This window comes from Rhineura floridana, chromosome 11, assembly GCF_030035675.1.
Source record: "Rhineura floridana isolate rRhiFlo1 chromosome 11, rRhiFlo1.hap2, whole genome shotgun sequence".
Classification (NCBI taxonomy): domain Eukaryota; kingdom Metazoa; phylum Chordata; class Lepidosauria; order Squamata; family Rhineuridae; genus Rhineura; species Rhineura floridana.
Genome location: NC_084490.1, coordinates 22,481,542 through 22,505,154, shown reverse-complemented (window position 1 = coordinate 22,505,154; position 23,613 = coordinate 22,481,542). Strand labels below are relative to the sequence as shown.

At 46.9% G+C, this 23,613-nt stretch overlaps 1 protein-coding gene across 3 annotated transcripts; it reads right to left on the bottom strand.

Moving 5' to 3' along the window:
* On the bottom strand, positions 1-23,613 carry PRMT1 (protein arginine methyltransferase 1). Of its 3 annotated transcripts, none has more exons than XM_061591217.1 (11): positions 23,476-23,613; positions 18,670-18,723; positions 11,774-11,875; positions 11,474-11,629; positions 10,824-10,887; positions 8,321-8,463; positions 7,171-7,258; positions 6,400-6,515; positions 5,192-5,342; positions 4,558-4,679; positions 1-890 (listed from the first exon to the last, which is right to left on the bottom strand). In XM_061591217.1, the coding sequence occupies exons 1-11, from the start codon at positions 23,503-23,505 to the stop codon at positions 807-809; spliced, it is 1,110 nt and encodes a 369-aa protein (XP_061447201.1). In that variant the 5' UTR covers positions 23,506-23,613; the 3' UTR covers positions 1-806. The 3 variants fall into 3 exon arrangements, with proteins under 3 accessions (XP_061447201.1, XP_061447203.1, XP_061447202.1); XM_061591219.1 differs by lacking the exon at positions 18,670-18,723 and adding an exon at positions 16,224-16,318 and having other exon boundaries at positions 23,476-23,611; XM_061591218.1 differs by lacking the exon at positions 18,670-18,723 and having other exon boundaries at positions 23,476-23,610.

Below are 23,613 nucleotides of genomic sequence, written 5' to 3'. Positions count from 1 at the left end.
TTGGTTTCAACCTCTTTATTATTATTTTTCCCTCATGAATGTAACCATATAAAAACCATAAGTTATGAAACAGTCACACGATGTCAGCTTTCAAAGGGATTAAAAAAACACAGCCCCCTCCCACAGATCCAAACAGGGAATTTTAAGAGGGAAAAAAGTACAAAACCGTCAGTGGAAAAAAAAAACACCCACAAAATGGAGATGCCTTTTCCACCCACACCCCTTCACATGCCCTCTTGATAAAAACCTATTGGGAAAACCACCCCCCACCCCACCCCATTTGGACACCAGCTAGAAGTGTGTGTACCCCCCCTCCCAAAACTGAGCAGCGTTTGCACTGGAGCAGAGGAGATTGTGAGGAGCAGAGTTACTCTGGAAAAATGGGGTGGGTGGGAGAAGAATCCCAGGCAACACAGTTTGGCGGGTAACACCAACAATGATTTAACAAACAAAAATAAAATAAAAAAATCATGATGGAAATCTGCTGTCGGCACTCGGGCCTCAGAACAAACGGACGGATGGACAAACCACCTGCATGTCTTCAGTTGTGCTAACAGCCTTGGCTCCTGGCTGAAGAGGGGAGGGGGAGATTTGAAAATGAGGGGCAACGGGATTGAGGGGAGTCTTGGCTATTTCCCCCTAGCCTCTAATACTGACCCTCTCCTTGCTGGCCCCAGAGTTGCAGCAACAAGGAACTACACAATGAAATGAATTAGTGATACACCAACTGAAACAGGACGATAGGGAGGGTTAGCTCTGGGTGCAAGGTTGGTTGGAGAAGGAGGAGAAAAAAATTGGCAGATGGGCTAACGCATCCGGTAATCCGTCGAACACGACAGCTCACACAACTGGCCCTTGAAGTCCAGGTCAATGGTGAAGTCCAGATCTCGCTGCATGTGGGGATAAGAGAAAAGGGGGGGTGTCACAAAACATTCACAAAGTGTTCCTCTCAACATGTCCTTACTTGGAACAGACCTCTCCCTGCAAGGGGAGTACTTGGTCTCTCTTCCTCCTCTGAAATATCACACTACAATTGCAGTATCTTTAGGGTGCTCCCATGCCATAAGCAGGGTGTTGTCCATGCCACACAAATGGACCACCAAGAACCACGTGAAAGCTGATGTGCCTTGGCTTTCAAACCTCTTGCAATCCTGCACTCCCCCTTACTTGTCCCACATCTTCTCTAGCCCTGGACCCATCTCTTCATGCCACTTGGATGTCTTCCTGCACCAAACATCTCAGAAAGGGAAAGTACACCAACTTGGGTTACAGGGCTGAATACCAAGGGAGTTAGGGAGACCGTAGAATTAAGATTTCTTAAGTCAATGAGCAACTATTGCCAAGTTTTTTAAAAAAGTCACATCGTCATTATGGTCTCTGTATCCCTTGGGCTTTGGCATGAGACCTTGTTGGTGTCAACTGGTTGAGTACTTTGGAGCTTTTTCACAAGTGCAAGAGAGTTCTGCTTGTAATGGTGACTGCTAATCTTATGCTGCATTCAGTGGGTTTGCTGCACCCCTGATGTGAGAATAATGAAGAGGAGAAGGCATTATTGTTTTTGCCCCAAGGCATTGGAATGAACCCCCTGTGATGCATCTTCCTGTTTGGAGGAGAGGCATTTCCCCCCAACATTTAAAAACAGGTATAGGGAACCTGTGGCCCTTCAAATGTTATTGGAGTCCATCTCCCGTTAGTTCCAGCCAATGGTCAAGGATGATGGAGGTTGTAGTCCAACAACAGCTGGAGGGCCACAGATCCCCCATCACTGCCTGAGACTTAGGGAAAGTCCAGCAAGTGGTGCTGAGACTGGGAGTGGGGAAATACGGCAAAGAGGGAGAGAAAACACGAACTAGATCTGCTACATCCTGAAAGCATTCTTGGAGGATACCGAGTATCTGGACCCATTTCAATCCGAGTCCAGCACTGAATCAGCCCTGGTTGCCCAGATGGATGACCTTTGTCACAAGAGAGATAAACAGAGTGTGGCCTTGTTCCTACTTAATCTCCTTGGCTTTGGTTTAGGGCACTGCCAAAGCTTCCTGTGGCTGTTGAATTGTTTTTTTATTGCATGATTTATTTCTTGTTTTTAAGAGTGTTATATGTCACTTGGATACTTTCCGGTAACAAGGAACTAACAAATCTAATAATAATAGCAGAAGACCATGATATCTTCCTAGACTGGCTTTGTGGGATGGGGACTGCAGGCCCGGGACTGCAGTGGCTCCAATCTTATTGTCTGGATTCAGTCCTGTAGGCAACACTGGAAGAGTGCTCTTCAGCTCCATGTGCTATGGGGTGCTGCAAGGCACTATACTTTTAATATCTATACAAGGGCATTAGAAGTGGTCGTTAAGGGATTTGGGGTGAACTGTCATCAGTATGCAGATAACACCCAGCTCCATTTTGCCAAAGCATCCAAATCAGGTGTGGCTGTAGTAAACCCTGGACCAGTGTCTGGATGAGGGTCCACAAATTGGGTTTGAATCCTGGCAAAATGGAGGCGCTGTGGGTGAATAGTTCCTGTGTCAGAAGACAGACCAGCTGGCTGTCTTTTCTAGATGGGGTTGCCCTCTCTATGCAATCTTGGGGTGCTCAAGGATCCCTCTTTGTCATTAAGGCTCAGGCTTCAGTAGACAGGAATGCCTTTTACCAGCTCAGGCTGGTACAACAGCTCCAGCCGTTCCTGGACTGGAAAAAGTTGATTAAAGTGTTCCAGGCATCAGTAATCTTGAGGGTGGATTACTGCAATGTGTTCTGTGTGGGGTACCCTTAACATTGGTCAAGCTAGTACAGAATGCGGCAGCTCAGCTGTTGACCAAATTTAAGGTTCTGTTTTTAGTATTCAAAGCCCTAAACAACTTAGGGCCAGCTTACTCTGTCTTTATCTGCTCAACCACTAAGAGAGTCAGGAGAAGCACTTTAAACAGTGCTGCATAATGTCTGCTAGCAGTCCTTAGGAGCAGGGCATTTAGTTTGGCAGTGCAATATTAAACAAGCATCATCAATACTAAGTTTCAGAATGGGGTGAGGACCCTATAGCCCTTCAGATGTCATTGGACACACTTTCTTCTACCATGCCTGACTATCGGCCATACTGACCAAGACCGATGGGAACTGGAGTCCAACAACATCTGAAAGGCCACACGTTCCCCACTTGTTTTACGTGCTTGCTAAGAACTTCTCTCAGGCTGTCCCTGATGGGTGACCCATCCATAGGCTCTCTGTGTATTTTCTGATGAAACATATTCTTCTATTAAATTTTTGTTTGAAAATTAATGCTGTTCACAACTTAAGATACTTCACGATTAAGTGGTATATAAATCAGTATAATAGAGAAAATATTAATTCCTCCTCAAAAGTGCAAACACTAGCTCGCCAATCAAAGTCCTAAAACTTTCAGTCTTATTCAAGCTTTGAGCTACCGAGAGAATTTAAACCCAAGATGGGAAGGACAAGGCCGGTCTGGGCGACAGAGCTGGACAGTTTTAAGCAGCAGACTCATACACATGAATGAAGGAGGGAAGGAGGGGGACCAGAGGTCCGCCGACACAGGCTTCTGTGGAGAGATTCACTGAGATCAGCTTGCACCTTGGATTATGCCAGGAAGTGACAAGAGTTCCTGAGGCTGGCAGCCACCCAGTCCTTGTGAGTCATGAAATGTGGTAACATAAAGGGCTGGCCCAGACTAAGGGCTTCTTGTCTCCACTCCCGTCAAATACAGTCAATTCATCAGTTACTTCCATTTAACCAATGCACTTTTGAGTCCTTAAAGGCCTTTCTCTCACACATATACACTTCACGTGTACAGATACATGTACTGTTCAGGAGTTATGATGATGATACAGGAGCACGTGCTTGTAACCTTTGTGGACACAGAGCCCCTGCTTCCCTTTCCAGGATACCCCTTCACTACCATTGCATCACTGAATATATTTCTGTTCTTTAAAAGTATGAAAATAGTAGCAAGGGTATTGTCTCAATACTCTGGCTATTCTCAAATGAACGGGACAAAGTAGCTCTCAACAAGAGGGGTGCACGTATGTATGATATGTGTATATGTGGGCATATATCTACTAACACACACGTATGCGCCTGGCTTGGCTTTTGACATTCAAGACTGAACAAGTGGAACCTGCCGTAAGATATTGCCGTGTATTCTCAGCACCTAAAAGGTGTGCTTCTATTCATGCTCCAGCCATACCCCCCCCCAGCAAGCCACTCCATTTCCCACCCATCACCTCAGGTTTTCCGTTACTCTTTTTCCAATCGACACTCAACATTCCATTGCTACCAAACATGCTCATTTCTCACTGGACTTGTTCCATGGATTCCCACCCATCCTCAATACAAAAGCTTTTTTAAAAAGATATCTGCAAACGACAGGGTCCCCTTAGCATGTAGATGCTTCCCCCTCCTGTTTCACAGCGACACTGTTTTGGTTTCATTTCTGCGCGCGTGCATGCACACACACACGCACACCCCAGTTTGCTATCGGAAGAAGTGAGGTAGCACATGGTCTACAGATAACAGGGCTAAGGACCACACTCCTGGACTCACATTGTTCTTGGCGTTAGGTTTCATGCCAATGGTGCCAAATATCTCCTCTCCTGTTTTTACTGTTAGGTAGTCCTCCATGTAAAAGACTGTCTGCTTCCAATGGGTGTAGGGAGATTCAGGACCTGGGGAGCAACAGCAAGGTGAGAGTAATAGGAGGGGGGCACAGATCCAGGAGAGAAAGAGGCATGGACCCACAGATGGTGTCCCTTATAGTTTGCTTGGCTTTAGTTTACTCTTAGCTCAGGTATCCCCTTCCTTTCCAAAAGAATTGAACCTCTCCCCTCCTTGCCTTTCAAGCTTCCGCCATTGTGCTTTGTAAGCTCCCAATTAGCAAAAGCGAGGAGAATTTCTAAGCTGGGAGGGAAGCCCAGCTTCAAAACTGACTGCACTAGCTGCTGGCTGCAACAGGGCCATCTGCTTGCTAGCAATAGCACATTCTTCCCAGAACCGCTGGCTAAAAACAGTCTATTAACTAGCTAGTTCTTAAACCAGATTTTAAAAATAGGAAGTTCTACTGCCCTGTTAAGATGCAGCCACCAAGTTGCACCCCCTCCTGAAGGTTACTCAAACTCCAAAACCAAAGCACCCCCCACCTCCCTCTCCTGATTACCAAAACCAAGGCCATGCCCCTTACTGGTGGAAAATCCAGTGCGCTTGTGGCAACGAGTGAATTCTATGTTGAAATAGGCGACCAAAGCGTGGATGTAGTCATTGCGTTTCACCTGGAGACAGAAGGGCGACGTGAAGGTAAGGTCCTCCACCTTCACTGTGTAGATATCCACCTCCTGTCAGCCATGGGTGGAGAGGGGAGAGAGAGCAGGAGAAGGCATGAGAGGTAGCAAGAAATGAGATCAAACACCACTAAACAATCCTAATCCCTCACCCACCCAACACCACAAACTAAAAGCCTATCAATCCTTCTAACAGCAAACTCCTGTCATCCCGTGCTGATCACTTTGAAGGCAATATGGGTCAATTCAAAAACAAAGGGGAGGTCCCATCATACAAGGGGAAATGTTGAGGTAAGCAGAAATATGTAATAGTTGCCATGGCAATTCTGCACATATGCGCTCTCGCTTTACTCATTGACTGTTTGGTCAGCTCTGGCCTCAAGATTGCTGTGCCAGGTCTGACAGTTTTCTCCCTCTCCTCTGAGGAAAGGTAGAGAGACTTATCACTGGCCTCCAACAGCCTTACAAGACAGGGCTCTGCAACATTTTGCTGTCAATCCCCTTCGTTGTGCTTTTTTCCATCCATCTTCCAACAGCATACAAAGGCTGTAACCTCTTGCCTGCAGCCTCCATCAGTTGGCCATCTGTCCCACCTCCACAACAATCAACATATACAATCCAGAACAGTGTGTGTCACAATGAGGGCAAGCACAGGTGCTCTGCCAAAAAAACAGAGATTTGCCGAGCAAGTAACTCAAGCAAGAAAGCCAAACTACTGCAGTGGCAGGGAAATTCCAGCCGGAACCTGACAAATAACACTCTCCCCAAACTTCCATTTATCTAAGTGTGGATTGTAAACCTTATGGGCTAGTACCATGCTTCCTCTAAATTCTGCACATCATCAAGCACATTGCTCAATTTGAAGTCATGAGAGCGTCCACTTAATATGCCTTTGAAGAGGCCCACAGCAGCAACACAGTCAACAAGAGGAGGAAGTTAAGTGTCCCCAACCTTCTGTTGTGCATAATGCCCTCTGGACAGGCATACTGCACTGAAAACAGAGCATGACCAATGGACAAGCTGCGCCTTTCATACCAGACAGGTTTCTCAGTAGTAGCAGTAACCAGGGAGGTCACTGGGCAGAAGGGGAGGGTGTCCCAGCTAGTAGTACCTTGATGAGGCAGGCATTGGTGACCAATTGCTTCGGGTCAACGACATCCACCAAAGGCTCTTTGATAGCCACATCTTTGATGCAAGACATGTCGAAGCCGTACACATTCTCCCACCCTGCGGTAAGAGACACAGATCGGGGAGATTGGTTAGATCCTGGAAGGCCTTGGCAACCAACCATAAAGAGGGGCACCCAGGATGAGCTAGGACAGCAGTTTTCAGACTTTTAACCTTCAGGAAACCCTTTCTTCAGGCATTTATCTACCAGAGACGGCCACCACTCTGCTTGTATGCCACAGACCCCGTGTGTTACAGAAGATTCTGGGACATGTTTGAAGGTGCACACACACACACTGTTCATACCAAATTATGCCTGAGGCCTAGCAGGCCAGGCAGCAGCCCATATTAAGCAAGAGCTGACCCAAGAACACACTCCACAACCTTCTGCTACCGTGCCCTGCACCCCAGGGGTCAACAAGTGGTAGTCTTTTAGGAAAGCTTGATTCCCATTATTCATCTTCTCCTGAAGAACCTACCAATAACTTTCCAAAAGAATCCCAGTTTTCCCCAGAGCACTGTTTGAAAGCCACTGGGCTGGGCCATCTTGTTAGCAGAGGGAACTGCTCAAACAATGCTGAAAGCTACAGCCTGTCTTTCATTTTAACACTACACCACACCTTCCAACCCTTTCACTTATTGCTCTTCTTTGTTAGGAGGCTTTGAGGCCTTGCATTCGTCCTTGCAAACCACTATGGTGCCACCTGCTACTTACAGTGGATCTTGTAATCTTTATACTGCCGGTCTTCAATAGCAGTGATGTACAACGTAGCACGGTCTGGAAATATGAGTCCATCAGGGGTCTGGGCCAAAAAAAGAATAAGGGAAAGAGAAGGAAGTTGTTACAACTCACCTAAGGACCCACAGTGCTTCCCTTCCCAGAGAATCTAATTCCCTGTGCTGAAGTACCAGGGAGGTCCATCAACTGAAGAGAGGGTGCTTCAATTCAAACCTGGCTTCTATTAGCATGCCTCATTCTTAGACTTCAAGCAGTTAATAGAAAAATGCAACTACAATTAAAAGGCACGTAAAGCTCATGCTTTGCTGCAAGTTTCAAGTCACGCTCACTTTGCAAGTTATTATAGTGCAGCACTTCACGTGTGACTCTTGCTGTGGTCTTCTGGAGGGCTGATCCTAGATGAGAGCAATACCCTGCATTGCTCAAGGAAACACAACTCACTGCTAGAGCTACACCAGAAGGGCCGGTGCTGCTTCAGAGTTAATCCCAAGTTATCTCCACACCTCAAAGCATCCCAACAGGAAGTGGTTTTAAATCCTCACTGGGGCTGTAGTGCTTCATGATGAGAAGGTTTCATTTCTCCTCATTCTTAGAAGTTCTTTAAGTGTGCTTCCCAAGGAAATGGGGAATGCAATGTAAATCAGTGTCTGGTTTCTATTGTGATTAACAGCCAGAGTTAAAACCTATCCTTCAAAGAAAAACTCTTGGCGAAAAACAGAGTACATGAGCAGTTGTAAGGTATACAAGGCATTCCACTATTCCTTTGTTAAAGGAATTACTACCATATTGGAAGTGCAAATACTGGGTTCTGGTTTTTGTCCAACTGATCTGATTGTGACCCTGGCATATTAATGAGCAGCCTTCCCCAACCTGGTGCCCTTCAGAACCTCTGGATAACTAACATCCAAAACATATGAAGGGCATCAGATTGGGGAAGGCCTTCTCAGAGCAACTTCACTTATCTCAGTTGTTCTTTTGGCCAATACAGCAATCACCACCATTGTGTTATTGCATAGTAATCCTGGAATCAAAGGGGAGGTGGAGGTTGGTGCATTGTTATCAGCACATGGAAACAAGGAAGTGCCAGTCTGGACCCAGGAATTGCCAGGAAGGGGCAGGGACTCACCAGCCACTTGTCCCGGGCATAGATGACAGTGTTGAGCATAGACTCATAGAAGAGGCAGTAGCCCATCCATTCACTGATGATTATGTCAACTTTCTCCACGGGCAGCTCCACTTCCTCCACTTTGCCCTTGATGATGGATACCACTTCACAGGAGAAAGAAAACAAGAATATAGGATGGAGCTTCAGCACCAAAGGAAGGTACAAGCAATGCAACTTCCTCACACTGGCAGCAGTTCAGCAAAGACAGAAGTTCTCCACCACGGCCCTCCCTAATCAAAGAGCATTCATGGTGCTTGAGAGAGTAGCAGCAGCAGCAACAACAAAAGATCTCTGCATCAAGGAGTTTACAACCTGGACTTCAACACAGATGAGGAAAATGGAGGCAAGGGAAGGCAGGGGAAGAGCATAGGTGAAATTCAGTTACTCAGGCTTAGCTTTAGGATATGATGAAAGGATGACAAGGATTTTTACAATTGATTTGAAGTAAGGAAGGGACAGGCAGCAGCACGTTGGTGTTCTGGGAGACAGATCTGGACATAAGAGGCAGTACAAAAAAAAGGCAAGACTTTTGGTTGGTTAGTGGTGGTGCAGGAGTCAGAGGCAGGGATATACTGGAATATGAAAACAGTATTGGAGCAGGAAGGGCCAGGAAGAGCTTTGAAGGTAAGGATGATAAGTTTTTGCTGGACCACAGAGCAGATAAGAAGCCAATTTAGGATTTAAAAGGTGGGGCATCAAATCAGTATGGAAGAGAGGATAAGATTTGGGTAGTAGAATTCTGGAGAGCAATGAGAGGGCCTGAGGTGCAAGACAGAAGACCACAGAGAAGGCTGCAATTGTCAAGATAAGAAGTGACCAGAGCATGGGCCAGAATTTTCACTGACACTGAAGAAAGCAGGGCGTCAGGAGACCCACCTAGGACAGGTAAAGGGAAAGCTGTCCCTCCCAATGTTGCTGGACTACAACTCCCATCATCCCTGACCACTGCTGGCTGGGGCTAATGGGAGATGGAATCCAACAACATCACGAGGGACACAGGTTTCCCAGAATATGGTCTGACACCCTAGCACTGTTCAGAATCTCGTAAGGGACAGGGCATACCGCCAATCTCATTTACACCAATATAATGGATTGCTTTGTGCTTTGTCAATCCGTCAGTATATCTAGCCCAGTTCACATAGGGCACCCATGACATCTTCCAACAATAAGACAACATGCAGAGTATGGTTTGAAAGAGGTTAAAGGAGTGCTTGCACGTCCCACAGCAACAGAGGACACTATTTTATCCCCAATGCTATTTAATATCTAATAAAACCTGGCAGTAATTAGGAGTTTGGGGGCAGGGTACCATCAGCATGCTGATGACACCCAGCTCTATTTCTCCATAACATCTGAAAAGAAAGACCGTGCTGGCCTGGACTGATGCCTGGACGCAGTTGTGAGATGGATGAGGGGAAATAAGCTGAGCTTGAATCCTGGTAAGACAGAGGGACTGTGGGGGAGTGGTTCCTGTGTCTGAAAAACTGGTCAACTGCCTGTCCTGGGTGGGGTTGCACTCTCCCTGAAGTGACAGGCATGCAGTCTGGAGGCGCTTCTGAACCCAGCTTTGTCACTGGAGGCTCAGGTAGCCTCACTGTCTAGAAGCACCTTTTATCAGCTGTGCTTGGAACAATGGCTATGACTGTTCCTGGACTGGGAGAGCTTGACCACAGTAGTTCAGGCACAGGTGATGTCAAGACTGGATTACTGCAGTGCTCTCTATGTGGGGCTTCCCTTGTGCTTGACCCAGACACTGCAGTTAGTGCAGAATGCTGCAGCAAGGTTGCTGACGAAAGTGAGACCCTGTCAGCGTATAACACCCCTGCTCAGAGAACTGCATTGGCTGCTGACTTGTCTACAGGTCAAGTTCAAGGCGTTACTATTGATATATAAAGCCCTTAACTGCTTGGGACCCATTTATTTGTGGGACTTCTTTACCCCCATATGCACTCATTCAATCGCTTTGATCTGTGGATCTGGCACTGTTACAGGTGCTATGCAATACTTGTTCTGTACTAGTAAGAAATCGTCCTTAGTGTGGCAGCACCTACACTTTGGAACTCCCTGCCTATTGACATTAGGTAGGCGCCTCTGCTGTATTCTTTTCAGCCCCTGCTTAAAAAATTTCTATTTAGGTATGCCTATCCGGACACATAGATGTTGATGTGTTCTAATATCTTTTTAGTCTACTGCTGTTTCTAATTGTTTTTTAAATGTTTTTAGTTATTTGTTATTTACTGTTTTATTAATAATTTTAATGTTTCTTGTAAACCGCTTAGATGCGTTTCACAATTAAGCGGTATATAAATGGTTAAATAAATAAATTGCTCACCTTGCACTACAAATACTTAAGAGAATTACAGCCATATGTCAACTTTGCAGAGCACATTGATTCCTACTTGGATGCCAGTGAATGATGCAGAAATTCAAAGGTGGAGAGAGAATTACAAAAGCAGTTACTCACCATGATCAAGTTTGTTGGCTTTAACGATTTTGACGGCATAGTCAGAGATACTGGAGCATTCAATCTGTTAAAAGGGTCATTCCAAAAGGAGAGAGAGGTGGTCATATATGCAAGTGTACTATACAAAAGTAAAAATGATTCTCCTTTTTCCTGTTTACCCAGAACAGAGTATTATTCATGACATCCATTAAATGTTGTTTCAGTCAAGTACATTATGGCCCCAAAGAGTGTTGAGTACAAGTCCTCCTGCATATTCAAGGGCAACTATTTAATTTTTTTAAAGTTTCTATCATCATGGCTGTGTGGGAAAAGGGTAAAAAGATTTAAAATCAGAAGAGCTGCAATGCCCCTTCTTTCCTCCAGTCCCAACTTTTCCGTGAGGCCCATCAACCTTGCCCTGCAACCCAAAGTTCTGAAAGAAAAACTGAGCCAGGCTTGCAAACACACCCCTTAATCAAACAGGCATGACTGGCTCCCACAACAGATTTTGGTTTTGTAGTTGAAGTAATTACTTATTTCCCTGTGGAACTCCGGACCCATTTGCTCACTCTACCTAGTACTGCAACAGCTTTTATAGAATCTGTCAAGACTTATGATTATCACCCCTCATGAAAAAAGGAGACCCATTAGTCTACGGCCACCTCACTCACCCCAATGACCCGCTTGGCACCAGCCTTGGCTGCGAACATACACAGGATTCCGGTCCCACTGCCAACGTCCAAGACCACTTTGTCTTTAAAGAGGTGCCGATTGTGAAACATGGAATTTCTGTAGGTCAGCGTGCGTACCTCGTCTTTCAGCATTTCCTGGGGCAGGGAGAAAAGGTAAGCATGCACATCAGTCAACTTTCTCAAAAGCCATTTGCTTCCCTGCCCCCACACCCAGACAGGCAAGAATGGTTCTCTGCTAAGGAGGTGCTTTGTGACTCATGCCCCAGCCTGCTCTGTCACCTCATGGATCCCGAAGTGGGCATAAGAATCAAAATAGTAATCCTTGGAGGTCATCTCCTCTGCCGTTGGCTTGCAGCTGCTTTCCGGCTGGGTGCACGAGACCTGGTGGAAGAGAAGACACAGTTAAGACAAAACAATTGCTGCCTTTTCATCACCACCATCCCTTCAGCGTTTTTGCCATAAGATTCTTCAGCCAGCAGCAGGGCTGTAATGTTTATAGTCTACTAACTGGTTTAGATCAATTAATAAGATTTTATTAAAAGGATGCCAGACTGACTTAAGTCAGATTAAAAAAAAGTTTAATACAACTACTCCTAAAAACGAAGACTGACAAGTGCTGTCCTAATAGGCATCTCAGCCCACGTGTAAGAGGAGGAGGAATGCAGTCAAATAGCGTCATCTCAGAAGAAGCAACACTCACAAGTATTCCCGAGACACAAATACAGTAATACCTCAGTTAAGGAATCCTCCAGGAACTAAGCTTCTTTTAAAGAAGGCTTTTTTAAAAGGTGAAACTGACTAGATTTGCTTTGCTATGGACAAACTTTTAAACCTGTGCTTTTGCTTCAAGGTGAAACTGACTAGTCTGTCTCTTTGCTTTGCTCTCAATAAACTGACAAGCCTGTGCCTTTGCTTTAATGTGAAACTGAGCAGCATATGTCTGCTTTCCCATCAATAAACTGACAAGCTTGTGTGTTTGCTTTGCGTTAAGGAGATCTCTTGCTTTCTCCCAGAGCTGGGAAGGGAAGGATCCAATACGATTCAGAGGATGAGAAGGAGAGGAGGGGGGAAGGAGGGGGAGTGGATGGGTGTTGGGTAGGCAGCCTTTAAAGCCCCTGTTGAAGCTGCCCCCACCATCTATGAGTAGGTGTAGGAACATATCCCTATTCTTTCCATGTTATTCCCACCTCTGGTACCAAAATGTGTTAAAGAAGTAATGTCTAGGAATGCATCTACTTTGTTAACTGAGGTATTACTGTATGCTTTTTTCTTTAGAACAATTGTTATTCGTATGCAGATTATATATTACACCGCTTAACTGCCAAGATGGCAATTTTAATAATCTCATCAATCATATGATCAACTAAGTCATATGATCAACTAAGATTTCTTCAGCCAACTAAAGCTGTAGATAGCAACATTTATTTATTTATTATTTAATTTGTATATTGCTTCATACTTGAAAAGAAGCCTCTAAGGCTGAATTTGCAAACTGTAGAGTCAGCAACTGGCAACACCAGAACCAGTTCTGACACTGCTAAGAGGGCTATGGACAACACTGTAGTTGAAACAGCCTAGCTGAACACTAGCAGAAAGCAAGGTATAGATCTCTTTAATGAATTGCTCTGTTGGGATGCCTTGGCGTGTTACCCTATACAACACTGACTACAGATAGTCAACTTTGTGCCCCAAATCCTCATATTTAACTGAAAAATGGAAATGGACTGCCTTCAAGTCGATCCTGACTTATGGCGACCCTATGAATAGGGTTTTCATGGTGAGTGGTATTCAGAGGTGGTTTACCATTGCCTTCCTCTGAGGCTGAGAGGCAGTGACTGGCCCAAGGTCACCCAGTGAGCTTCATGGCTGTGTGGGGATTCGAACCCTGGTCTCCCAGGTCATAGTCCAACACTCTAACCACTACACCACACTGGCTCTCTATATTTAACTGAAGTGACCCCAAAATGCCCAAATGTATAAAGTAGCACTGTACCGTCTACTCTGGCTGGCAGCAACTCTTTAGACACGTCATACCAGTCACTGACCACCAGAAATTCTTGAAACTGGATGTCAGACTGAACCTTGAACCTTCTGCATGCCCCACAAAGGAGTTGTGATTCATGCCGCATTAATATCTTAACCCTTTGCCCTGTTATCTCCCACAATTACTACAATGTAGATAAGCTCCTTCAGGTAGGGATCATGGGTATTTTAGGCATTTTGATTATGAAAATTTGGAAAGCACTATGTGCACTGATGGTACGATGATACTCATATTGGATACCAACAGCATCCTGGTGCAAAGCTAAATACAAATAGTGGCTCTCTGTCAAAGCTAGGTTCTGACCTACATCTCATTGTTCTGTCTGTACCAAGAACTACTTTGCTCTTCTTTCCAGCCCCATCGCAATGTAAAGTCATTAGCGTACTGAAAGCTTGATGGAAGTTTCTGCATATAGCACAACCTCACACATCCAAGGTGTCCTGGGTTCCCAGCGCTGCTGAGGGGCTTTATGGGGTGGCAGTGGTGCAAACATGAATCCTAAAGAATACCAGAATCATTTGCATCTAAGGGCCGATTTATAAAATTACTTCCCTCCTCCTGTTGCGCCTTGAAATCCTAAAGATCACACCAGTGTCCCCTCCCCCCTTTTTGTGCTCACAATGGATTAGCCCTGTTTTGAGAGATTAGCAAAGTCTATTCTTGGATAAAGAGCTAGTTTAGTGGTTTGGGTTTTAAATGGACCACCTTGTAACATTTCATGACCTTTTAAAGTAACTCTTAAAACAGAAGCAACAAAAGCTATTGATGGCCCAGAGTCACCAACTAGGATTTTAACAGTTTATCAACCACATTTCCATCTTGCCCCCAGGCATTGTGAGACAGTGCAAAAGCAGAAGTAACACAGGACCATTTTGTGCTGCTACCACCGCTGTATTTTCAAGGTGCCCACGCCTCACTTTCACTTTCACTTCTCTAGCCTCTGTATGGGTGAGCTCTCTCGTGCTTTTGAGATGGAAGGGAGAAGAACACAACTCATGCCTGCACAAGAAGCAGCCTCAAACCAGTAGATGGAACTCATTATCAAGTTGCATTTTCAAGCATGTCTCTCTTCAGGGGTGGGAGCAGTTTTGGACCTGCCCAAGTACAGCCTTCTGAAGAAAAGGCTGCAGGCCACCATCAGATCCATGCCTTCAAAGCCTCAAAGCTGGACTGCTGCAATACAATTTCCCCCTTTGATATGCGCTTGGAAGCTTCAACAACCGAGGCTTTATTTCTCCCTGGTGGGGGAAGGAATGTAGGGAGCTGCCATATACAGAGTCAGACCATGGTCCATCTTGCTCAGTATAGTCTACGCTGACTGGCAGCTGCTTTCCAGCATTGCAGGCAGAAGTCTCACCCAGTCCTACTTAAGAGATGCTGGGGACTGATGCCAAGACTTTCTGGATGCAGATGCTCTACCACTGAGTGATGGCCCTTCCCCAAGAAAGATCACTGAGAGTACATTATACCGGTGCTCCGTGTCTGCGTAGGCTCTCTCATATTGTTGCCATAATTCAAAGTGCTCAGTTAAACCTACAACTGTGTTATGAAGCTCAGTCTGCAAATACACTGACAGGCATTCTTGTTGGCAAATTCATTGTTGGAACACCCTTACGGAGGCTCACCAGAGTGCTAGAAGGATGGGAAAATATTTTCACAAACTGGTATCACCTCCATGTTGCAGATGAGAGGGCAGAGGCACTCAAGCCACTGACGGCCACCTACCAAATCACAACAGCAAGATCTGAGCTGGAACTTCCTAGTTCACAGCTTAATCCCTTTGTTGCACTACCCCAGTTATACGCACAAGGAGATTTTGAACTTTTGGAGGTGCCTTATATTAGGTTAGACTATTTCTCCTCCAAGCCCAGTATTAACCACTCTGACTGGCAGTGCCTCCCCAGAATCTCAAGCAGGTCTTTCATGTCAAGTGCAACCTGCTACTTTTTAAATTGAAGATGCTGGGGGTTCAACCTGGGACCGTATTCATTTATTTATGAAACCCAAAGGAGCACAAGACAGGAAGCCTGCTTGCAAATATGTGCTCTACCCCTAAGCTATGCTTCCCTGCCTGTGGGGAAGAGGTTGTAACAGACACAACATTCTTGTGGCACTGTCACAGCAGTTAAGTCTTCAACCTTTTCCCAGACCCAGGATGTGCTATTAATCCCAACCAGCAACACAGGACTCACTTTTAAATGTTTTATCGTCTATGGTCATGTCCACACCATACATTTAAAGCACATGGCTTCTCCTAAAAAAAAATCCTGGGAATTGTAGTTTGCTGGGAACTGTAGCTATGCGAGGACTGAATTATGCGAGGGGCAACGAATGTTGTGGATGTGATCTATGTCTGCTTTTGTCTTTCAGAGGTGACCAGATGTGAAGGAAAGCAGGACTCCTGCATCGCTAACAGTTGCGTGAGAGGAGGTGGTCTGGAGCTGGAGACTGCAGATCCAGAGGGAAGCCTACTCTTGCCCCCCAGGAAGATGACCACAGCAAGGGGAAGACCGCTCTGCTGCCCTGAGCTAGAGAAGAACAAGGTGCAGGATGCTTTTTACTTCCACACTCCCTGCCTGGGGAAAAAAACCCGAAACACTCTGCTTCAACTGCCCAGGGACGGCAGAACTGAAGAGAAGCACACTCTGGCCCCATCTATTGCTTGGAGGGCAAATAACTACTGACCGGCTTAATTTTCTTGCTTCCAGAGAGGAACATCACAGCAAGGGAAAGAGCAATCTTGTCTCAACCATCAGCAGCTGCAGGTAGCTTGCTGCCCACTGTGCGTGTCGATGTTGTGGGTGGGATGATTCGCAGTAACACAAAAACACAAGAGAATCTGTTGCAAACTGTCTTGATCAAAAGGTGGGGTGTAAACCTTCTATTCTAAACAAATCAATGTATGGCAGGTGTAGTTTTTTTCCCTCATTCCTGCCAAAACTATGCTATAGCTTAAGTAATGGGACTGTAGCTTAGTGGGAGAGCACGTTCTGCACGCAAAAGGTCCAGTCCCCAGCATCTCAAGGCAGGGCTGGGGGAGACTCGTCTGTGGGAACCTGGAGAGTCACTGTCAGTGAGCATTAACAGTATGGTCTGATTTGGTGTAAGGCACCTTCCTGTGTTCACGTTCATCACTTCTTCTCCACTGGGTCACACTTTCTCTTTAGCCTTCTCCTGCCCCCCCCCAGCCCCTTTTTTTCTTTAAAAATTAGGCAAAATAAAATTGGTGGTGATGCACCTTAAGTATGGCTGCAAGTCACTTGTGGGTGCCATCCCATCAGCCACAGATCAATCCCTTAAAGCAGGGATGGGAGCCTCTGACCCTTCAGGTATCGTGGGACTCCCAGCATCCGACCACTGGCCATGCCGGGTGGAGCTGATGGGAGAGTTGGGAGTTCAACATCATCTGGAGGGCCACAAACATTACTATAGCATGCACTGCAATGGGCTAGTGGCCACTTCAAATGCGTCTGAAGTGGGCAATAGTTCGAGCTGCAATAAATCTGTTTTTCTTAAGGTGCTGCAATATTCTGTTCAGATATATTAGGAGCCATCTCTGTGCAGAGAAGAAAAACAGTTCAGTGTCAAGTTTGTGGGTGCCTCAATAACCAAACGCCGGATTTTTTTTCCTGCCACAAATGGACTTGGGGTTCACAGCACAGCACACCAGCTCCATTTTTGTGGCAGGGAAAAAGTGGTCTTCCAGCACTGACCCATCAAGAGGATCCATTCTTCATAGCTCCACAATATCTATGGACCCCGCTCTTCCCCTCCCTTGCCCCCCCATTGTCACTCTAAGGGCAATATTTTCACCCCAGCCCAGGGGAAGGAGGGCAGGCTGTACTGGTATAGGCCTACCTCCTGAGCTGCTCTACCCCCCACCTGCCCCCAGGAGTGAAGAGCTGCAACAGAAGTTAAGGAAACAATGAATCAAGCACTCCCAATACAACCAACGCCCTCACCCAGAGCCACCCAGCCCCTTATGTAGCCTTGCTCCACACATCTCTCCGTGCTCCACATACATTCATTTCCAACAATCATGCAACTGTCCTCCTTGCAAGTAGGATATTTTAACATGGACAGAGGAGAAAAAAGAACTAGATTTCTGTACTATGAACTCCTTCCCACCCAACCCATTTTTGACCAAGAAAAAAGCTCCAGAATTTCTCTGATCTTTTTTTTTTTTTGGTGGTGAGGTATTGTGCTAGATTGAATTGGGAAAGCATGCATCAGGAACAGAGGTTCAAAAACCACTAGAGGTGCAATGGGTGTGTAGCATATTGGAAGCAGGAGCTATGGGCCAAGACAAGCAGCCAGCACTGAAATCCTCTTTCCTTTCTCTTCAGAGGTTATTGAGACTTCAAGCCAAACTGCCCTCACATTCTTCCTGAAACATGAGGACTAGAAATGTGAATGTTCCCACAGCCTCTCAGAAACAGAAGCCTAGGATTTTGTACTAAACTATCCATTTTCTTTTATTTGCAGCCATACATAAATTTTCTGGATCAAAGGGGAACAGGCTCCAGGCAGGTTCCACTAACGGTACAAGACTGCATTATCAGCAGATTCATCTGCGGCAGACCAATTTTAACTTGGCTCCATAGCCTCAGTGTGGATTAGTAACACCCATTCCAAAAATAAAGTATGGTCAAGGGCTGCATTCGTTTTATCCTGTATGTTTAACTACCCAACCTGAGTGGGTACTGTATGACAAGTTAATCTCGCTAATGAACATTAATTATGTGGCCCAAAAGATGTACAGAAGCAAGCCAAAACAGGCAGGAATTTAAACCAATCCTGTGGAGGTGGGTTGGATGGGAGGGGAAGCAGAATGTGGCTATATTCTTCATCTACAATTCATGGGAAATGATGATGGACTACTCTTCGTAGCTTTGAAGAAGGGCAATACAGTACTTCTATGCAGACTGCTTATTAAAGCATGGGAGCAACTACTGAGGCATTTTTTTTTTAGCAAAGGACAAGTGCAAGGTAGAGAGAAGGGGGTTACTGGGTGATGCACCGCCAAGCCGGCGACATAACAAGGAAAACAGATTTTGTCGGGGCTAGTGTGCCTCACCCACACCCAGGGCTGGGCACTAGTCTAGCCCTCATGAACTCAAAGGATATTTACATCTTCTAGCGGAGTCTGCAGGCTCATCCCATTAGCCAGCGTGGTTACAAAATTCTAGGAGAGAGAGAGTAACAAGGGAAATAAGGTCAATTCAGAGCTCAACGGGAACTGAGCCGGAGACTGGGTCTGGTTGACAAAGGGGGTGGGGGCAGAAGAAGGGGCTAAAAGGTGGCCAAGGACAGAGACAAGACTATGAGGTTGGGGAGGGTGGGGTGTAAAAGAAACGTCCTGCTGGGTTTGCCACAGGTGGCTAGGAAGACTGAGTCTCCTTCCAGACTTTGGCACTGGGGGGGAGGGGCTCTGGATCACCACGGCAACAGAGGCAGATAGACGCAAGGAATGGGGAGGCAGTCCTGAGCAGCTCCCCTATGGTATAGACTGCAGTGCTTCTTAACCTTTTCTACTGCCAGCACCCCTGGGATTTCCAAAATATGCTCTCGCACCCCCTGAAAAAATACCATTCATTTTTTATTTTATTTTATTTTAATGTGTGTTTTAGCCTAACTTAGCTAAGATAAATGTGTTTTCCAAAATCTTTGGTTGTTCTCCTGAACAACGCCTCACACCCCTAGAAAAAGTGTCTCGCACCCCCGGGGGTGTGTGCACCCCAGATTAAGAACCACTGGTATAGAGACACCCCTACACACACACAAACAACGCAGGCACTCAGCTATTAGCTACTTGACAACTACTGCACACAGAACAAGGTCGTCTCTGGTCCAAAAAAGGCTTCTTATGGGATTGCCACAATCCCATGCCGAAAACGGGGGGAAACAGCTGGAATACCAACAAAGTTGTTATGCCAGACTACAAAGGGTCCTCCCAAGCTCCTTTGTTATACTGTAGGGCCCCACTCATATGGCGGGTTACATTCCAGACCCCCGCCTAAAAGAGAAACCTGCTGAAAAGCGGAACTCTGTCAATAAAATGGTGCCTGACGCCCAAAAAACGCCATAAAAGCGGAACAAGTGTCGTATGAGCGGGGCCTTACTCTAATTGAAAGCCACCATATTAGTGGAGCGCCAAAAAGCAGGGCCCTACTGTACACCCATCCCTGTCAAGCCAAAAGCAGCTCCCTCTGCCACCTACACCCCCCTGGTTCCTCTTAATGAAGGGCTATACAGAGGCTCCAGATCTTTGGAAATGGAAAGCCTTCAAGTCGATCCCATCTTATGGCGACCCTATGAAGAGGGTTTTCATGGTAAGCGGCATTCAGAGGGGGTTTACCATTGCCTCCCTCTGAGGCTAGTCCTCCCCAGCTGGCTAGGGCCTGCTCAACTTGCCACAGCTGCACAAGCCAGCCCCTTCCTTGTCCGCAACTGCCAGCTGGAGGGCAACTGGGCTCCTTGGGACTATGCAGCTTGCCCACAGCTGCACAGGTGGCAGGGCACGTAACCCATGAGCCACTCCCTGTGGGGGTGATCTTTAGCTGGCCCTTTACACCCAGGAGACATGAGCAGGGATTTGAACTCACAGACTCTGGACTCTCAGCCAGGCTGTCCTCCCCACTGTGCTATACCAGCTGTCCAGATATTTGAGGGACTAATAAACACGGATTCACAGACATGGCTAGTAGTGACCATTTAATGTTAATGGTGGTGAAAAAGAATGGCATGGGTTAAGACAGTGGGGTGGAGAGAATGCCCATGGAACTTGTCACTCCATGCTGCCATTTAGGACCACTTCACTTAATACCCCTACCATTCATTTTTGCTATTCTCACAGTCATTCCAGATGTGTCCATTACTTCCAAAGCCCGCAGATGCACAGGATCTACACCACAAGCTGCCTTCACAACCCAAGGTGAAAAGGGCATAATTTGCAGGATCCTCTTATCTAGTCTGAGGCAAGCTACCCTATGCCAGACTACATGGCTTCTCACTGGCTTTGGCATGCCATCTTCCAGTTCCCAGACTAGCAAGAGCCAGGCATTGGGGGAGGGCGCATAGTTCTGTGACACAAGCATCTGCTTTGCACGCAGAAGGTCCCAGGTCCAACCTCCAGCATCTCCAAGTAGGTACGGAAAAGACTCCCTGCCTGAAATCTGGAGAGCCACTACCTGTCAGTGGAAGGCACAGCTTCCCTAAGTTCACCACAAAAGCCCTAATGAATGTGGCAACTGTCTTTGGAGGTGGCTGAGGAGCAGCCTTTTAAGGGCATCAGACATAGGCCAACAGAAAAGCCAACTGCCTCTTTGCCCCTTAGGGAAGGCAGCAAGCCCACCCTCCCCACCCAAACTGTCAGCCCCTGCTCCCTTTTCAATAAAGAAGCTTGGCAGGGAGTTGTGGGGGGACTTTCCAAAGAGCTGTCCCAGCACTGGATTGTCCTTTGTTCAAATGAACACCGCATGGTGAAATGGGCGGGAGGTGAACTAATTTCCTGTCTGAGGAAACCTCCCTCTGCTCAAGCACACATTCTTCCCTCCTCCCAGCTTCCCCTCCAATTCAACGTTCCAGTCCAATTCAACCCCAAGTTACAATCAGCCTTTCATTCCACCTATCATCACCCTTCCAAATTTAACCCTGCCCTCCAAAACCGGTGTATTGTAACCTCCGAAGTCCAAACGTCCTCTATCCTTTTCCTCCTCAACTTGAGCTCCACAGACATCCCCCAACCTCACCATACCACTAAATCTGAGGAAGTTTTGAGAGCTCTCCTTGACCATCTTTCCAACCCACAGAAGACCCCCCCAGGGTTTCCAAATATTACCAAACTGCCCCCAACTCTTCCTACACCTGCATCCTTACACAGGCCAAAGCACAAGGCCTCTCTTCCTAAAATCAAATTTTGCTGAACATGATTGCAGCTTCACAGACACACGTGACCCATATATCAACAGGAGCGTCCTCCCAGCTAGACAAACCCTCTGCAAGGTCTCAAGGTTTGTGTCCTTAATCTCCAGGACACAAACCACTTGGAGTTTGGACCTAGTGCTGCTCCCTATGGAACAGGCAAAGACTAGGCAAGATTGTTAGTTGTTATGTGCCTTCAAGTCGATTACGACTTATGGCGACCCTATGAACCAGTGACCTCCAAGAGCATCTGTCATGAACCACCCTGTTCAGATCTTGTAAGTTCAGGTCTGCGGCTTCCTTTATGGAATCAATCCACCTCTTGTTTGGCCTTCCTCTTTTTCTACTCCCTTCTGTTTTTCCCAGCATTATTGTATTTTCTAGTGAATCATGTCTTCTCATTATGTGTCCAAAGTATGATAACCTCAGTTTCATCCTTTTAGCTTCTAGTGATATTTTTGGTTTAATTTGTTCTAATACCCAATTATTTGTCTTTTTCACAGACCATGGTATGCACAAAGGTTTTCTCCAACACCACATTTAAATGACTTCGTTTTTCTCTTATCCGCTTTTTCCACTGTCCAACTTTCACATCCATACATAGGGATCGGGAATACCATGGCCTGAATGATCCTTAGAGGAAATTATTCAGGGACCGGCCGAGGAAGGCAGCTATCCCATACAGACTGAGAACTGGGGGGTACCGACTGGAAAGGGTGTTTTGGGGGGTAACAGCCTTTAACTAATGGGTTTTGTGGGGCAGGGGGATTCTCTCTGCGGGAAGACTGGCTTTGATTAAACAGCAGCAGCCTGTAGGATACACCACAGGCCATGCTCTGAGTTGGGAGGAGGGAGGGGATCAGTGTTATTCACATACGCGCGTGGGGGGAGGGGAGGGTCCATGGTGGGGTTTAACGAGGGTTGAATCTTCACGAGCTGGAAACCTCCAGCAGCCCCGCGACGTGCGATATGACGTTACAAGAATAAGGGAACATGTTCATTGTTGGGCTAACAAGAAAGAAGCCAAGGGAACTAGTAGTCAAAAGGGCCGGATTCTCCTTGGACAAAGAGCTCATTTGCGACAGTGAACGGCGGGGTGAGGTGGGGTGTGGGTGGCGGAAGAGCAGGGACAAGGGCTCTTGTGGGGAAGGGGGAGCGTTCAAGGAGGCGACATGTACTGGTTTGGCGGGTGGAGGAGGGAAGAAGCCAGGGAATAGCTGCGGGAGCGGTATCCGGCAGGACAGAGCGAAACCGAATGCGGCCCAGGGTCGTCAGGAGGAGGTTGTACAAGGGGGCCAGATTCTATGGGGCCGGTGCACCTCCTGCAAGGCCGGTGGGGGCGGAGCTCCCCGGGCCAAAGGAGGCGGGCTCCTATGGGGCAAGGCGTGCCATGCGGCTACCATGAGGAGCAGAGACAGCCCATGATTGGGGAGGGGGAACCCATAACTTCATGGCCGGCTTGGGGGTGGTACTGGTGGCGGTGGAGGACGATGCGAGTGCGTGGTGGAATGGAATGAGACAAAGAGCCAAGACCGAGCAGAAAACCCAAATAGGCGAGCCTATTGAATATCTTTCCTGCAAAACACCAGAATCCTATTCAGTCTCATTCCCCGGATTCATATTTGCTAAAGGTGGGGGGGGAGTAACAATGTAAGAAGGGGGCTTAACGTGGCCTCCCCTCAAAAATTGAAGGGCCTATGGGAGGGGGAAGGGCGGCGGTACGCTTCTGTGGGGGTGAGGAAGAGGTGAATTCAGTGGGGAAAAGCAGAAGCAGAGAAGAAGCTGTGGGGCTCAGGCATTTGTAGGGTGGAGGAGGGCAGCGAGACACCAGAGGCCCTTTCAAAGGAAACGGGGGTGTTCAATGATAGTGGGCTTGGGGGGATCTCACGTGAGCAACTCCCCCACCCCCCTCGGAGTAAGGGGAATCTGTGGGGCACTACTGGGGAACTGGGTTTGCCACCGGGCCTCCCCTCCTTTTTCTTTCTCTCTTTCTCCCACTCCTCCACCCCCTCACCTCCATGATGCAGTTTGCAGCCTCCGCCATCTTGTGAATGAGACACAGAAAAAGAGGAGCGCTGGCTCGACTCCCCCAGCCTCGTTGAGCAGGGGGAGGAGATCGGACAGCCCATTGGGCGGCACCTTTGTCATTCAG